An 18,548-nucleotide genomic window follows, 5' to 3' on the forward strand; every position below is an offset into this window, starting at 1 on the left:
TTAATTTGTTCATCATAGACTGTTTTGTGTGCTGAAACTCAGTGACCATTATTTTGAAAGAACCCATATTCTACAGTTTTTCACCTAATCAATACCTTTGCAAATAGTTTAATGGAAAAGATGGCTATGAAGGAAACACGTACAGAAGCTACATTATCAGTAAAATTGTGATTTAATTTGTTTATCTTGTTCTTTACATTTATGTATTCCATATACAATGTTGGAATGTAATATTTTTCCATCCTAATTATCATGTAAGTTCTCCATTTTTATTAGTATTAGTACACATTTGACATTTGATACACAATCAGTATGAACTTATCATATGTAACAAATTGGCAAATAATAACTGTTGGTTGCTTCACTAAGGCACTGTTTCAATTGCATCACAAATTGTTACACTCAGTTTGCATTTTGAAATATAAAAAGATTTATATACAAGATTATAAGTTAATTCATGCACTGTGGTAAGATGGTTAGAGTGTATGTGAAAATACTGTCATCATTAGTTAAAAACATTAACTGGTTCACAGAGCCCTGTGTGGTTCTTGGCTGGGGGATGTAACATAGGTTCCAACCTTACAGTTTACAAATTTTCCCACACCATGCAATAATTCTTAAAAACGGTATATTTCCTGGTATATTGAGTTTGTAACAACCAATTTTTACAAAACGTCTGCTTATGGGTATATCAAACCGCACTTAGTGAACTGTCTCTGTTATACATGTGCTCATGTTTTTGTGCGGTATATCTTAACCATTGATTTAGTCATAATTCAAAACATTCCAAATGATTTGCTCTTTTAGTGAAAGGGCAAAAGTATAATCTTTTTCCTCATCGTCTTTGACTTATTTGATTAGAATTGAACCTTGCTCATTGAGGAATAGGTAAAAAAACAATAAGTGCAGATTTTAAGTCAAAATTTACCGTAACATTTTCTTCATATTTCCTTATGGCTAACATGTGGATATGAAAGTAAAGTGCCCACACATTTAGTACTATTTGCATGATAATAAAGTTCATGGTCCGAATTTCTAAAAAGATTTAGCTCAAGACTTTTGCATTGTTTGTTCTGCAATGTGCACCGTTCAAAGCCCGCGGTTGAAAGCAGGCAGCTTATCTAGGCTTGTAGATGAAGCGGAGGATGACATAGGCCAGTGCCCTGAACACCACGATGAACGCCACCAGCATGGCGATGTCCGTGTACAGGGGCAGGTCCACCTTCAGGCCGCCCAGGATGGCCTCGGACGGCAGGACCGGCACCGTGCCGTTCAACGTGCTGTTGCTACGGCACAGCTCGAAGGCAGAGGTCGCCGGTGGGGCACAACTGCAGGAGAGGAGAAATATATGTTCTGAATCAAAGTCGAGCTGCAATTGCCAACACAAAAAGTGGACTTACCCAAATTTTCGACTGATCAGCTCCACTCTTTGTCAAGGAATGAGCATTTTTTGTGTTGGCAATTGCAGTTCACCTCCAGAATGACTTCTACCAACACAGTTGAACTTTCAAGTGAAGAAACACACGTTGTGTTAGATGTGCCACGTACTTCCTGAAAATTAGTTTCCGTACCCATAAATGAGCTTCACGTACATGTAGCTCATAATCAAGGGATGTAATGTTAACTCACATTGTAAATTGTTTAATCTGTAATGCGTTTTCTTCTTGCTAAGATAAGATGTTACTTACAGTAAAAGATAGTTACTTATAGTAAATCATAGGCAAGGTAGAATCATGTAGGGGAATGCACTGGGGGTCAAAAGGAGGTTATTCAGGCAAGTGGATAATACAAAATATGGTTTGTAGTCCATCGTAAACTCGGAGGCACAGTGGGGAACTCACCGCACCGTCGAGCATATTCTTACTATTGTTAAATCAGCACAAATTGTTACACACATGTACATTAGAAAAGTGGAAGGACTACCTACCTGAAGGGGTTGTCTGGGGTAAACTGTATCAACAGCATCCCGTGGAAGGCGTAGTTCATGAAGGAGGAGTATTTGACCCAGGCCAGCCAGTGCGGCACCTGTGTGGTGTAGAACCCTCCCAGAAGAGACGATCCCATCATGAAGATAGAAGCCACCGTCACAGCGCGCTGGAAGTCCAGACAAGCCGCACTGATGAACAGACCCAGGGACTGCGGGAGGTAGAAAATACTAGGGTTAAAAGTACAGCCTTTATGATAGAAATCTACACGTAGGCCCTATAATGCAACAAGTAACAAAGCCTTAAAACGTTAGCAAGACGTTACTGGTACTGTGAAAGCTACTGTTTGAAATGGCTAACATACTTCTGAGCAAAAAATGTTAGTAACTGAGGGAAACAGTGGAGCATTTGTACGGTAAAATGTGTAGTATCGACTCAGTCCTCTCCTTGGTGCTGAAGAGCATTCATCTGGTTTTTCCTTGCAGATCAAGCGTATTGATATGTACTCGCTGGCTTTGGGTGTTTCTTCAGAAGCTCACTTTCCTGTACTGTGTTTAAGATTTGTCCTTTCTTTTAAGCTAATAGTTACATTTACGTATGTGTAACATGTTAAAGCTCATATTGTACCATTACTTTTCATACTCTCAATGTAAATCTTGGACTAAAGGTCTGTTTTATTACAAACTAGAGTTCCACGAACACATTATCTTCGCCAAATAATCAAGGCTTATTATGGAAAGTGATGAATATTTACGTGCTTATCACCCCCTGCAAATTTGATCATGCACCATACCATTTGGACGTTATGATTGGGCGAATGAGTCCAGTCTAGATAGGGTTACAAATCATTTGGTGGTACAGGATTAGTATATGTGTAGAGTGTGCTGATATATGTTATAACTGGTCATGAAAAAATGTGAGTATGTTGATATTATATGGGCCACAAAGGTTCGATATGGCAGTGTTGAAAGTTGAAAGTGATGATGAAATAGTACAGTCAATACATATTAATAGAATGAATCTGGCACGTTTTAGGTGTTTTTAGTCAGGCTTTCTATTTTGTCCCTATTTCGGTATGTCGCCAACCGTGTTGAACAAAAATGCTTAAACTGAATGCGTCAAAAACCAGCAGGACCCACACCTCTGCTTGGAGAATAGTTTATTTATTTGACCTACATGTACGTTTATGCAAGGCTATCTGTTTACATGACCTGACACTGTCCCATGTCCCATTGAAAGGCAGTGGGTTAAAAAACTTTCCTTACTAATTATGCAAATTAGCTCCTTATTTGCATAATCAGTCATTGATAATGTAAAGCACCATCCGAGCTCTCTACATACCAAACATCACGACGATCTGTCGACCCCTTCTCAAGTTATTCATGTCCCAATGTCAAAACAAAAACAACCACTGCAGTTCTTAACAAGCCGCTAGGGGGCCAAAATTTACAGAACTTACTTTCTGTGGCATGAACTATCTACCACACAAAAATCATGACCATAGCACTTTCAGAAAATATGCCCCTAAATTTTGAAGCTCTGCTGCAGTACCTTTGGTACCCGCTAGAAGGCCCATTATCGAACTTGACCTTCCTCTCTGTAAATCCTACCCATCCACTAAATATCATACAGATCCATCAACAGCTTCTTGAGTTATGTTGTCCACAAGAAAATTCACATCCACACAAAGCCCGCTGCAGTACCGACGGAAAATACCAGGGGAACCATTTTTGAACTTGACCTCCGTTTCTACAACATCTACACACCTGCAAAAAATCATGAAGATCCATCAACGTTTCCGTCACTTTTTTTGCCTACATACAAACACAAAAAAATGCAAAGTCCGCTGCAGTACTATTGAAAAACGCAAGGTAAACCATTTTCGAACTTGACCTTCCTTTACACAACCACTACACACCTACCAAAAATCATTAAGATTCATTGAAGTTGTCTTGAGTTATGCTCCTGACATACATTCAGACCCACCCAACAGATTTTTCAACCGAAAACATAATCTTCTCCGAGTACAAGTACTCGGCGAAGATAACAAAATATAGTTTAGGTGTATCTTAAGGCAGCATACCTTTGTTGCACAACTCTCACAGAATTAGTAGGATAGGTCTTCCTTTATACTTTAAAAAGTCTAGTGTCTTTACCTGTCCAGCCAATGAGCTGAGCATAAGGACCGCCCACGTGGCGAAGAACGGTCCGACCGAACTGAGACCGGCCATCCAGTAGCACAGCGTGAGGAACCCGCTGGGCAGCAGGAGGGTCAGCGGGAGCTCACTGGTCAGTTTGGCCAAGTAGTAGGCGGACAGTCGGTAGTACCCAGCCGCTCTCTCCTTGTTTAGTACCACAAGCTCCATGGGGACTGTAACGTAGAGTTTGATATTGGTTTAAGCATATTACTGACTAGGCATGGACAATACAAAATGGTAATATGCATAATCATATAGAATTCCATCGTATGTATGGCAAGTTATGTGCGTAGCGTGCGTAGTCCAGTGGTTAGCGATCTTGCCTCTGGAACTAGAAGCCTCGGGTTCGATCCCGGCTGTGTCGCTCACCCGACATGCACGCTACCGGAAAGGGTCGCAGTCCTTAGGACGGGACGTTAAGCCATGGTCCACTGTTCACTGTGCTTGTCGAAAAGAGCTAGGGAAATTTCCCCTGTACAATGAACCTGTGAATACTGTACATAACGTCTTTCTTCCTGTCACGACCAGTGGAAGATTAGCTCATCTGTTCATTGAGTTCATTTGAGCTAAACTGGTTCGAGATCACGAGTTTATGAAGAAGAAGAAAAAAGAAAAGAAACTTACATGCGCTAAGGGCATCCATGACGAAAACGAAGCCCCAGTACATGACGCAGAAGAACAGCTATGGAAAAAAAACAATTGACACGTTAACAACAAAAACATGCTAAATGTCTACCAGCCATCTTAATACATTACTCCTATAACTTAATATTCCATAGACTACATGTATGTATACACACATATATATATATAATCTCATATTAAGCATATTAACCACGTATACTAATCCGTTCATTTCTTATCCCAACCGTAACCAGTATATATATATTTAGCTAACATAGCGTACGATATAACCAAAATAGCGCTTCCAATTTGGCCATAGAATTTGTCCTTACAAAAACCATCCCTAACATTGCAGGAAAGTGACTAAAAGAATTGACTCCTGTGTTGACAGTATCCCCACTTACCACTCCTCCCACGTCCATGATCCGTTCCTCGCTGTGAGGGACCTGGAACCACATCAGCCCAATGATCAAGCCGATCCCGAAGGTCTGGATGAAGTTCCACTTACTCAACATCTTGGGTCGAAGTTGGAGGAAGTTTCTCTGAGTCAGCACGCGGTACTGCGTCAGGAAACCGGTGGGCCACTTACCCTGCTTCTCGTCAGGAGTGTCGTCATTCTGAGAACTCCACTCCCGCCCTAGTTTTAACAAAGATTACAAAACTGTATCAGAGATTATAGCAAATATATATAATTTGTATAGGGTGCCTCTTTCAAAGAGACCATGTGATGACTGTAGGTACTTCTTTTTCTTTGTGCTGCTTCAGCCAAAAATGGGACAGCTATATATCCGTACGTATATCTACTATGACTGTCCCAACGTTACACGATACTTTTTTCACTTTGGTGAAGCTACATTTAGTCCATTGCTTTACAGGATATTCTCTCATACTAAACGCAAGATTCTCATATGTTGTGGTATTGGCACATCCCTATGTTATCACAATTTCAAATATACTTAAAAAATGTAGCAACTCTTAAGTCCCAACCTGACGAGCCGTCAGCCCAGTAGGTAGCGGTGCCTTTCTCGCTGTCCATCTGCACATAGGTGGACCCTCCGTTGCTGCTGCTTGGGTTAGGCTCTTTTTCACGTCTGATCACGAGTTCAGAGCCCCCTGTCTCTCCTAACGGGGACATTCTACATGTCTTCCTGTTGGGGAAACATCCAACAAGCTATATATTTGCTTTTACTTTGCGAAAACATGCTGTCAAAAGTATGATAGTCATAATCCTTTGCCAAACGCTGCATATTTGCATGAAAGTAGTAGTGGTGCTTTTGTACGATAAACTGTGTTGTACCGACTCGAACCTCTCCTTGGTGCTGAACAGCATTCATCTGTTCTATCCTTGCAGAACAAAATTCAGCTTTACGAAAACATGCTATACGAAGGGGACGCAGTCATTCGGGGGTCCTGTATTTGAGGAGAGTCACGCCTCCAGCACGTTAAAAAAACACGTGCGCCATTCGTATCAATAAGAGTTAGGGGTCGAACCCTGTGTGAGCGGATCAAGCCTATCAGTCTGGTTTTACTCAGCTTTTACTGACAAAATTCCAAACTGGTGTATGACGCCTCGAGATTGGTTACAAACCATCATGCTCATTCAAATCTTATCATGCGTATCATCTCTAAAAATACAGTCATGTTAATGTGAACATTATGTGATTATACAGTTTTGATGAGGAGCTAAGCTCTGTCAGCAAAGAACAAACGGTAGATTATCTAAGTACCTGTCTGAGATGTTCGCTTTATGTGACAGTTTGATAAATTGTATGTTATCTAACTAGCTGATATGAAATCTGACATACCGTCTCTCATACGAGCCAGCTAGGATCTTCAGCTCAACCTCTTTACTGTCCTTCATTTTCTCCACTGAAAACAGAAAATAGTGAAATTAGTGATCTATATGTAAATGTCCACAAAGGTTCATTTTTACAAAGCTGAATTTAAAGTTTTGGTATTCTTAGGAACGCTATGATTCAAAAGGCATAAATCCCACCCGAAACATCAACTAAGAAGGAAATAACGAAGTCAACTTACAAATGAAATCCGCCGGATTGTAGTGAGGTTCACAGGGCATCCCTAGCTTTTCGAAGAAGTCCAAAACTTCGCTCGCTTTTCCGAAGTACGCCAGCTGAAATGTAGTAAATACGTGTAACATATTCGGTTTAACGAATAAAGCTGACCATGCACATGACGAGACTTAGAAGTATTGCTGCGTTAACCACTAGCTAGCATTAGTGATTTCCTTCGATCCATACCTCAGAAGTGTTGAATACTAATATGTAACGTACGTTACGTAACGTTAGTACATATAGAAGTGCATAATCATCTACCTCTCCATTCAGAACCAGACACAGCTTGTCGAACACCTTGAAGATCTGTGAGGACGGCTGATGGATGGTGGTGACCACAGTCTTGTTCTCGGACATGGCGAGTCGCTTCACCGTCCGGATCAGGCTCAGGGCGGTGCTGGAGTCAAGACCTGATGTCGGCTCCTTAGAAGGAAAAGGAATTTGTCTTTAAGACATCGATTCATACTTGATGTGTCCATACTAAAAGTTATGTTCCATATTGACAAACAAGTACTAGAATATGATATCGCCATCCAGTATATATGGGTTTACTTTTTAATCACTTAACAATCTGATATATGACTAGTAAGTGTCAAACAACACTACAAAGAGAGAGTTCAACATGTTTAAACCAAAATAAAGCTGCCAGCAGCAACAGGCTATCATACCGACACACAAAAAATAAGAATTTATCATTACTTTGTATACCAGTAGGACTAGCTAATACAGTTTTCACGTAGTGTCCTGCTGGATAATATGCTCGTTTGTATAAAACGCAATGTTGAACGTACGTCCAGGAGAATGAGGGCCGGGTCTGTCAGCAACTCACACCCGATGTTCGCGCGCTTTTTCTCTCCTCCCGACAGCCCCCGCGATAGGTCATTTCCGATCTCTGCCAGAAACACACAAATAAACAAGGTTATCTGTACGTGAAAATAACAGACATCGCGCCAAGAGATGGATTCAAAACATGAATAGAAATTTGGAATGCATGGCTCAATGCTACATCGACAGATTGTCGTCTATAATGGTGCTATTTGTATTGATGATATAGAACTTTGCAAGTTGCTGTGGTATTCAAAAGGGAACATCAAGGTTGTCGGTACCTCTTTTTATTAATGCTCCTTTCAGAAGTTCATCGAAAACTATGTACTTTTATGTTGTCGTCAGAACATTGAAAGGTAAGATTGACTCACGGGTGTCCAGGCATTTCTTAAGATCCAGCACGTCTACAATCCAGTCGACTTTCTTCACTTTCTCAGCGTACGGCATAGCGTCTGGCAGCCGCAGCATGGCTGTGAACTAGTCATGTCAACAACACGAGTTAGATGCCATTAATACTGTAACTGTACATGTTGTAAACCTTTGAACAATGATATCAAGAGTCTACCTATATTTCAAGAACAATATTTCAAGAACAACATTGACATTCGTGCTGAAACTGTTGTAAAGCTTCAAGGATATCGTGAGTCTACCTATTGCGACGGCTTTCTTGCAATGTTTATTGTATTACAAGAACGACATTGATATTGAGGCGCGTTTTCTATGTTGATTCGTTGATTCATACTTGGGGGCGCTGGACACTATTCTTCACATGATCGAGAAGTTTTGTACTATGAGAAACGAACATGTGCTAACACACTTTAAGATATAACCAACTAACCAGCATTACTATTATCATACATGCATAGTTTACAGGTACATCAATAACAAACTCACCATAAGCGTATCCCTGAGCGTCAGAGTGGCAAAGAAGATGTCCTGCTGCAGTACGTAGCAGATCCGCCGCTTGAGTCTCTTGCAGAGCGGCTCGCCGTTAAACGTGATGGACCCCGTGTCCAGACTGGAGTCAGGAATCCTGCCGGCCAGAGTGTTCAGTAGGGTCGTCTTTCCTGCACCTGTTGAAGCAAAGCCAGAGATTCTCATGTAATGCCCAAGTAGAATCATGTCAACACAACCACCGCCAATTACCTTTCAGCAGCCTTCACAAGGGTGTAATGGACGCTGCTATCTCTTGCCGCGTGGTGGCGCTGCGGCAAGAAGAATGCGGTCCCAAACGTGACTGACTTTACACCCCCCTCTCGTCTCTGTGATCTTCCTATTCATAGAGAGTGCAACATGGTTCCGCAGACGTTCGACGCTGCCCATGACCAACGAATCCTTTGCTACGTTAGGTACGATCTAAGGATGCTATGATTATCTGATTACCTTATGACTAGTACCATAAAAAAATTAGAATATAATTTATCGAAATTATGATCATTATGACCATCAACCCAACGTACCACTAGGTCCCATGACAGCGAGTATCTCCCCAGGCTCCACCACCCCAGCCACGTCCTTCAGCAGCACTTTGTCCTCCACCACGACCTTGACGTCCCGCCACACCACCCTCGTGCCTCGGGACGAGCCCCTGTTGATGCCGTTAGCACGGCGGCCGAGAGAGGGCGTGGTCTCGGTCCCCTCCCCTCCCTCTTCGATTGGGAGGTACATGTTGTTCTCTCTATGGGAAAGATGATATTCGCAGTGAATTCGAGTGTACGATTATAGCATATTTGTCAACATATTGTTTTCTTCACAGGGAATGTGGCAAAGCGATCCAAAAGCACGTAATGTTTTCCTATCTTTATTCTCTACAAGACAATGCTGAAGCGATCTTACAAGGAACGCATAGCATATTGGGAAAAAAGTATTACATGTAATATGTGCATTTTCACTTTGATATATGCCATATGTATGGTACGTAATTGTGGACCATTGGATTTGACGAGTTAAAGTAATCTCGAAGAACATTAGTGGCTCCTATCACTTTCCTAAAACTGACCCCGACCTTTCAAAGGGTCTCATTTTAAGCGTTTTGTTGGTACTAAACCAGCCAAACTGGCCCAATGTGGTCACTTATGCAATGCAAAAAATAGCCCACAGTTGTCAACAATAGCAAAAGTGTAGGTGTGTTCTCTCAAGCACGTACGAGTATGTACATTGAAACTGTCAGTGATGGTTTCATTTCATTTTGAAGTGTGATTTATGTCCACCCCGTGTTGTGAATGTATATAGGAGTGTGAAGTTTGACAGATAAAAATGTCTGGACCTACATTGTATATATCTGAGCGTCATACTTATTAGATTATTTTGTTTTTAACAGGACAATATTGTTAGACTGTACCATTACCCTTTTTCGCACGATATCCAGTAACACTTTTATTCATGTTTCTTTTTTTGTAGAACACATTTTGAGTCGCTGAAGATTAAAATCAATCAGAAATCACTAGTTTTGTAACTTTAAAGCAGCCTTTTTTCTTAGTTTCTTCTGAAAAACCTGACGTTTGGATTTTACTGTTCGCAAGCGCACTGACGCACAAGTGGACGTCATCATAAAACGTAATGACGTCATCTGGTTATCAGCCACTTTTGTATGTGACCGGGCTATGCGACCTTAGAAGACGACAAAACCAGTAGTCAAGTATTTCTTTTCACTGATAAGAATTGAAATTTCTTAAGTGAATTTATTGCAGGCTGTTGAACAATGTTTTATTGCACCCATGGTTCAAAAGTTAACAAAAGTTTATAGTGCCAAAGAGGTTCACATAACCACTAAGTCTACAGTCAGAGCACACTGAGAGGAAAAGAATTCCTGAGAGTAGGAGTGGAGAGCAGATTTACGACTCTCAACCCGCGTAATTACACCTTGATGATGCCGCGCGGCGCCATTTCGTGCTCCAGCCGCCATTTTGTGACGTCATATCCAAACGACACTGTCGGTGACCGGTCAGCCGACATTTGCCGGGAGGCGAGTACATCTGTAATGTGGTTATTGTACAGCTCAGTAAACAGTGATGGATGTGCACTATTGAGACACAGAAAAGGGTTCTCGGTTCATGACAAATTCAGAAAGGTATTGACCTGTCAAATGACCGCTATTTTTCGTGCTTGTCGGAGCGCGAAAGTGCAAATATGGACAGGTGGCCAACATATAACTCCTCCGTAGACAGATCCGCCGATCGGATACGCCTCCCTTCAAACTAACTAAGGTACCTTTCAGTGCGTCAGACGTGCACAGTCGAATTTTTAGCAGTTTGCAAATGTTTGGCCATATATCTAAACGCGAGTTGACATTACTGTGAGCAAGGGTCGACTTTATGGGTCGACTCTAGACTGCCAAAACACTGGCAAAGTCTTTCTAATCTTAGTAGTGACTAATTACAACTCATAAAGTGTACGTTTATCCATACTACGACTGTACGCTTATGAAAAAGTTGGCTAGGGAAGCCAACATTACCTTTTCATGGTACTTTTTTTAATGGAATCTTTAAACATAAATTTCCCAACAAGTCTTCGCTAGCGCGCTATCTTCGTGTGTGTAAAATCACTTTCTAGCAGTGAATTTTCTTGTTTCTGACAAGAATGGGAAAATTTGTAGGTTTTCTGAAAGTAAAGAAGTGTCAAAACGCCTCTACAATTTACTTAACATTCTTATTTGATCTGAACACCGCGTTTCTAAATTCTCTTATGAAGTCGAAAAGACATTTTCAGACGCACGACTTCGGGGACCGTTACGGTTGATCAGGTTTCAGTTATTTTTGACCTGTACAATACCTCAGCCTTTTAGACTGTGCCCGGTATCGCTAACATCGCGATCTAAGGCTAGATAAAGCACGCAGCTGAAGGATGTGTGACTACAAGAAAAGGGAGCAATGTAGAAGTAGGCACTTTGGTTCGGGTCGTCTGACACTCACACCGTGCGTCAGGTGTGTCACGGGGTCAACGACCTCACGTTCACCTGACCGGTCACCGTGCTTAAGTCTCAATTTGCTGAAAAAAGCTTCTTTTTTTGCTTGTCTGTTGTCGTTTTTCCAATGTAGAATATCTATGCTTTGAGGATGTCGTTATCCACATAAAACTATTCATAATAGCAAATGGCTTGTCGACGAGAAACTTTGTTTCGGCTCGGTGATGTTTTACTTTTATGGCTTTGTATAGTACCCGTGACAAAGCAGCATATGTCTTCTTACTTTCCTTGTGTTGGGTATATACGTGTAATATATGCTACTGTAACTGCTAAAGAGAGGTTACAATTAAAATAAGTTTTTATCGTCCCATTTATATACTTTTTATCATCGTCGTCTGATTGCAGAATAAAAGCAAAAGAACAAAGAAACCAAGAATGGTTCCCATTAGTAAGATCAAATGATTAACTCCGGGTTATCATACTGATATGAACTATTCTTTGGCATTCCTTTTTATTTTCACAAAAACAAAACTTAAATCATCTCCATGTCGATCTATGCAAGAATCTTTTTTTTTCAACTTGAAAAAAAAAACATTTGAAATCTCGTCATCGTTATAAAAAATGTGTATGTAAATTTTTACAAAGTTGCAAGTGGTCTATAATGGACATGTAAGGTTAGACTAAGTGAGAAAAAGCTGTCCGCGCTTGCAATATTGGTGTAAGTTGTAAAGCGTTAGGGCAAACCAAGGGGGAGTGTCATGTACAGTAGTGGGGCAATATGCTATGCAAGAACTATTTTCACTGTGTGTGCGTTTCTTTTTTTGCCATTTTAGAACACATCCACCCTTCAACGCTCCTCCTCCCTTCCCAAATAGTCACAAATCCTCAATAGTTGTGGTCCAAGGTCAATACATACCAAAGCACAAAGAACATGCTTAAAAAATCTTTCAAGCACATGCCGCTCTCAAAATCATTTTACCATCTATTGATAAAGTTTTTCAATATTTTACAGTTTGTATGACAACCCATTACCTTAGAAATCAAGACCTGGCCATTGGTTTGTCTTTTAGCTCACGCGAGTGTCAAATAACACAATATTTGAGGAACCACTGTTCAACCGTAACGGAATTGAAGACTTAATACGCACGTTCCTAAATAAACTGACCGGCGGGAGTTCTTAGCATCTGACAAGCGCTTTGGTACACAACGTCAGGGTAGGAAAATATAGACTGCGATCCAGGCTGAAATGTGTATAGATTTACTAAAGAGTGCGACAAATCAAATCTACCTGACATGACTAAAGGTAAACACGATAAGCAATGGCATGTGGATCTACCAATTTGAATGAAAGCGCCAAGTCATTTCCCTTGTAGTTGGTAGTTTCTGCATAAAGTTATGTACGGGTGCAATATGGTATCTGATGTACTAGTTCGAAAATTTCTCAATGCGTTTGGCTATTTTTGTTTGTAGCACGACGCGTTTTCTTTCTTAATACTTCTCTTTTAACAGGCATGTACTGCCTGGCCTGGCAAAATGGCCTTTATTATACATTTTTGTTCGAAACTGTGCAAGACTCTTATTAATTATCCGTTTGGTTCCAAAGGGATGATCTTAAGACCTTTACTACCACCATACAATTCCCCAATGCATAATTACAAACTTAACGCTGGTGACCAGAACTTAGCTGAATCAGGAAGAAGACTTATTCAGAACCCGTTAATTATACCATTTTGTTTTATGGTGTTTTGCTACTTTTTCAAAGAAAAGACTTTATGGATTTCTGCCCGTAATAGTCACAAAGTATAAACATCGTAAAGGAATAATACTAGGGCCGGAAAATTTGCGTAAAACAGGAAAGTGAAACGATGTGGCAGAATAGTTAAAATCTTTTTTGTTTGTTTCTGATCGCGAAGGTGCTAACATGTAAAGTTTGCCAACATGCAATGTGCTCGAATCGTGTGTAGCAGGAAAGGTGAAGGCATGTAAAGGTTTGAAACATAAGCCCTTGCGCCAGACAAACTCCAAACATAAATAAATACGATACTGGCCCAGATTTATAACTATGGCCACCGGGAGGTGTGTACGTGTTGAGTTACACCAAGCCCATGGTCTGCAGTCTAGATCTCGCCAATAAATTTACTATTGGCAAAAGACAACGAAACCTTTCAATGAAGTTTCAAAACTTCATGCAACACAGGTATATATATCTAACAATGAGCATTTGTACCCGAAAATAATGTACAAAAATGTAATCTTCTCATTCACAGTAGGTATAGCCCGATAAAATGACACCTTTTGAACAATATCCATGTTCTAATTCTAACTGACATTTTTTCAGTCGTCATTTCAATCTCTTTAAATTCGGAATCCAAATGTCAACTTGGTACAGGCTACTTAACTTCACTGCCACTGACCTAAATCTGAACAAACTGTAACTTACAATACAATGTTGCAAATGATGCCTGAAACACGTATACAACTACTCAGCCTCTAAGTACACGACCGTAAGACTGACCCGGCAAAGCCTTCATGATACCCTGGTACTCACAACATGTAGTTCGCCAGCCTGTAGCCGGCCGAGTCTGGCCGGGGCCAACTCTTGGGTCTCCCCGCGTGTTCTTTGGTCAGCATCGCTTCTTGTTCTGGTGCGAAATGGAGCGAGAAGTTTCCGACAGGGGAGTTTTACAGCGTGACCGTCTCTTAAGGTTTGTTTACTCTCCTCCCATCCGGCGTAATGCGTCCTTCTGATTGGTTAACGCGGTTTATGGTTAGGGTGTTGCAACCTTGTGGTAAATCAATTAACTAACTTCAAGTGCTGCTGGTAAAACAGGGAAATTAGGGTATATTCACGTTTGAAGGGTGTGGGTCAAGGACTGGGTCGAAGACTTAGAAAGAAACAGAGAGAATGTCGCTATTTTTATGAAGCTGATGCAGACAAATCGACACATTTGATGCAAAACGTCCATGGCAAAACAAGCTAATTTTGTTGCCGTTTAGTCTATCGAGTCTCAAATCAAATCTGTGAGGTCGGCATTGTATACCATGCATAAAATCTCGTTTGTGTTGTTTTCAGTCCTTAGTGGGTAACGTGTCGATGCCGACATGTAGGACAACTCCACATTGATACACGATACTGCTAAGGATAACGCCTTTGTATGGCAGGTTCTCATGCGGATCTGCAAAACAAACATCATGCTACATGCACCCAGTGCGACTTAATGCAGGTCTCCATGCCACGAGTATCATCGCAAATTGCCGAGAACCTCAGACGTCAATGATTGTATATTTACGACTGGAGAATTTTCTTTTATCACATATAATTTTTTTTCCATTTGAACAATTTGATTTGCTAATGATGACTTGGATTGGTGTCAACATCAGTGGGAGGACCATTAACAACTTAAGGTTCGCAGATGACATCGGCCTGATTGCGACCTCACCGGAAAGACTTCAGGAGCTGCTGGATCTTGTAAATACTGTATCCATGGAGTATAGTCTAGAGATCAGCACCAAGAAGACCAAGGTCATGGCAACAACAAAACAACCCACAGTACTGAAGATCTACTGCCAGGGGGTCCTGCTGGAGCAGGTACCAATCTTTAAGTATCTGGGCGCCATTATTGATGAGACAGCTGGAAGCAGTCGTGAGATCAGTGCACGCCTGGGAGCAGCGCGGACCGCCCTTAGTTCCCTGGAGACCATCTGGAAGGACAGGGCACTGCAGATCTCTACCAAGCTGAGGGTGCTGAAAGCCCTGGTCTGGCCCGTGGTGACATATGGCTGCGAAGCATGGACACTTCATGCTAAGGACACTCAGAAGATCCAAGCCTTTGAGATGAAGTGTTACAGGAAGCTACTAAGGGTCAGCTGGACAGAACATCGTACAAACAACTCAGTGCTAGAAGAGCTGGGGATTCAAAGGACACTACTGAACATGGTAAAGAGAAGGAAGCTGCAGTACTTTGGCCACGTCACTCGAGCGCAGAACATCTCAACCCACATCCTGCAAGGGAAGATCTGCGGCACCAGAAGCAGAGGGAGGCCACGCAGGAGATGGGGAGATGACATAAAGGAGTGGACAGGACGGTCACTTGCAGAATGTACCCAGAGGGCGAAGGACAGGGAAGGATGGAGGAAGCTTGTGCTGAAGGCGACCATGGTCCCCGACCCTCAAGATGAGGATGGGACTAGGTGAAGGTGAAGGTGAATGATGACTGAATGATCGCACTGTTAAGTCACAAACTGTTTTGTTTTGTTTATAGATTATCAACTGCTACCTAGGCCTATTTTACTACCCGCTTGTGTTAGTGCTTGTGCTAACGTTAGTGAAATGCAATGAAATATTCTAGATATATTCAGCGTCGCGGTTATCAGATTTATTTGTACAAATGTTATAACTACTTGTATCTGGCCCTGATCTCCGATAGGTGTTCGAAGTAGGCACTAACTCCCTCTAGTGAAGTAAAGCTGTGTTTAGGCACCGATGTTTATATTGTGTGAATGTTTGAAATTCACATCAACCGACCTCTAGGTTAATCACTGAGGAGGTGGGATTGAACCTCCTTGGTGTAAGTAAGGATTTCATAAGTGTTGGGTCTTACTAACTAGTATTCAGAACAAGAGATGTGAATGTGAAAGAGCCAAACGGTAGAGTTGTACTATTAGAAAAGAGCACGTAATAAGCAAAAAAACACAGATTTGCTACGAAGCCTGCTATGCAGATTAATGTAAACCAAGGTGTAAATCTTTGTTGATCCAAATGGGGATGAGCCCTATACGGTACATTGTCTCATCATGGTCTGTTTACGTTGCCTGGTATGTTGAGGGAGGGAAATGAAAGAAATTGGGGCCAACTACTCGCCCCCGACCGCAACCTCCACTTGGAGAATATTCATTGCCCCCTCCCGCTTCATGCATGGTAAGAAGTATAGTGCACGCTATTTCATCGTTAACCTTGTCGGCGACATCGTCAGAATAAAGTCTAAACTTACTCAAACAGGGCTTTGTAATGCCATCTGGTGTTGAAGTTCACGTTGAACGAATTCCGCTAGGAGGCATTACTACCTGCAAGCTTCGCATTGGGGTTATGATTTTACCAAAATGTCACGGCATATTAGTACATTGTAACTTAAGTAAAGTTCATCATATAGATGATTTCATGATTGTCAAAAGATGCAGACCTCTCATATTTCTCAACAGACACACAAAAGAATATAAATGTTTTCTCTACTCTAATATTTCCCTTCATCTATACAAATATGATACGTATAATCCTGCTACTGTCCTCACCACAATATGAGATAAAGTAGTCATTGTTCGCTTTATTCCCGGGGGGGAATGACAACAACAGCGCTTGAATAGCTCCTCCTACTTGCGTGCTTCTACATGAAGATGTATTGTGGTATTTATGCCTCAAGGTACGTTTGTCCGGTCGCGACCGTTTGTCAACCCTTAACAAACCGTCCGGAACAACGAATCGCTGACACAACTCTTGTGTCCCTTACATGCCGTGCCATTGTATGTTTAGATGCTCACGACCTACAGCAAAACACGTTGTTTTCCTTTACCATGTTATTTTGTTTTTGTTGTGGGAAGGTCCTAGTCTATGCAAGACCGCGCTCGGTCCAGGACAGAATGACACATCTTAACATAAATCACCAAACACTGCTGACATGCGACACGTCAAGTCGACTAGAAACTAGGAATCGTAAATCTCTGACAATTGTTAAAGTTCAATGTTCCCAATAGTTACATTGTCAGAGTCAAGGAAACTACAGAATATAATCACCCCCCTCCCCACTTAAGCGACATCACGAAACTATAAATTCGGTACATTCAGTGATAATTTGAAATATTTCCGAATTAGATTCCCACATTCAAAGCAGCCAGTGATGTGAGTGATTTTATGGTAATGCGACCAGTGCTGCATGTTGTCATCTAATGCACCAAGGAGGTTTTGTATATAAAACCTCCTTGAATGCACACAGGGCACGCACAAGTTGAAAACTAACACCTGGAAAGTCTCAACAGCCCAACATTTGACGAGACCGCATTACAAGTAGTCACCCATACAAAGCTTAGATGCATGCAGGCCATTTTACTGTGTTGTGTAACTTGATCGTGCAGCTTGACAAATGGCGAGAGACAAAGATCTATCAACATCAGGTCCACTCGTGAACAGATGACCGTGACCGTCAGTAAACAGTAAACTGTGTACAGACAGACTAACATGAATAGGAACGAGAGTAAATTCTGATGCAAGACTTTGGTGACACAAAGGAGGTACATGTCAAGTCTTAGTCCAGTGTCGCAGCTATCGTGGCTTTGTGGCAAACATACAATCTACGCCTGTCTATGGTAGCTAAAATAACGTGGGCATTTGGTGAAAAATATAGACTATAGTTACAGTTTCCTACGACACTTTAATAAACAATCGTGTTTCGAGTGACTTCGAATGGAACGACTAAATCTGACTGTTGATTCTGAGGGACTACAACTACGTGTGATCTTCTTCCTGAATCACAAACAGCAACGCTGCATGGCTTTTGTAGGTTTAGCCAAGGGACCTATAATGTATATTTGGGTCAACATACTGATCGTAAGCTGGGCTTGATTTGTGAAAGACACCTACTCTAGTCTACGCCAGTGTATTGTAACAGACCCGTCATACTCACAACAAGTTGCTGGCTAGCCGGTACCCAGTCGAGGACGGCCTCGGCCAGCTTTTAGGTCTATCTTTGCTCTCTTCTGTCGACATGTTTACCCCCTCATTTGGCTAACTATGCAGCAGTTCGGATTTCAACACACCGTGGGAGAACACTTCCCCTCGGGGCTTATTTTCATTTTACACACCAGTTCGACCTGTTGACTGCAGATCGCTCGTCACTGACAACTCGCTACCGATTGGCTGGTACTATGAGCACCGTTTTCTCTTTTGATTTTAAGGGCCATAGATAGTGTTTGTGTAAAGAGATGTTCTTGAAAATGCTACACTGTTTCA

General features: G+C 41.6%; 1 protein-coding gene across 2 annotated transcripts; it reads right to left on the reverse strand.

Annotated features, from left to right (window-relative positions):
• Positions 1-153: 153 nt before the first annotated feature.
• LOC136442855 (uncharacterized) lies at positions 154-18,392 on the reverse strand. 2 transcript variants are annotated; one of them, XM_066439829.1, is made up of 14 exons: positions 18,223-18,392; positions 9,105-9,322; positions 8,539-8,717; positions 8,016-8,121; positions 7,611-7,711; positions 7,081-7,242; positions 6,785-6,878; positions 6,553-6,616; positions 5,735-5,895; positions 5,152-5,384; positions 4,748-4,805; positions 4,082-4,296; positions 1,928-2,136; positions 154-1,328 (listed from the first exon to the last, which is right to left on the reverse strand). In XM_066439829.1, the coding sequence occupies exons 1-14, from the start codon at positions 18,303-18,305 to the stop codon at positions 1,118-1,120; spliced, it is 2,094 nt and encodes a 697-aa protein (XP_066295926.1). In that variant the 5' UTR covers positions 18,306-18,392; the 3' UTR covers positions 154-1,117. The 2 variants fall into 2 exon arrangements, with proteins under 2 accessions (XP_066295926.1, XP_066295925.1); XM_066439828.1 differs by lacking the exon at positions 18,223-18,392 and adding an exon at positions 14,097-14,349.
• Between the last annotated feature and the right edge of the window lie 156 nt (positions 18,393-18,548).

This window comes from Branchiostoma lanceolatum, chromosome 10 (genome assembly GCF_035083965.1).
Source record: "Branchiostoma lanceolatum isolate klBraLanc5 chromosome 10, klBraLanc5.hap2, whole genome shotgun sequence".
Classification (NCBI taxonomy): Eukaryota; Metazoa; Chordata; class Leptocardii; order Amphioxiformes; family Branchiostomatidae; genus Branchiostoma; species Branchiostoma lanceolatum.

Coding starts and splice junctions, on each gene's coding strand:
- LOC136442855 (XM_066439829.1), bottom strand. CDS start 18,305: ATGTCGACAGAAGAGAGCAAAGATAGACCTAAAAGCTGGCCGAGGCCG. Junction 4,297..4,747: donor CATGGATGCCCTTAGCGCAT/GTAAGTTTCTTT, acceptor TCTACGTTACAG/TCCCCATGGAGCTTGTGGTA. Junction 2,137..4,081: donor TCAGCTCATTGGCTGGACAG/GTAAAGACACTA, acceptor TACCTCCCGCAG/TCCCTGGGTCTGTTCATCAG.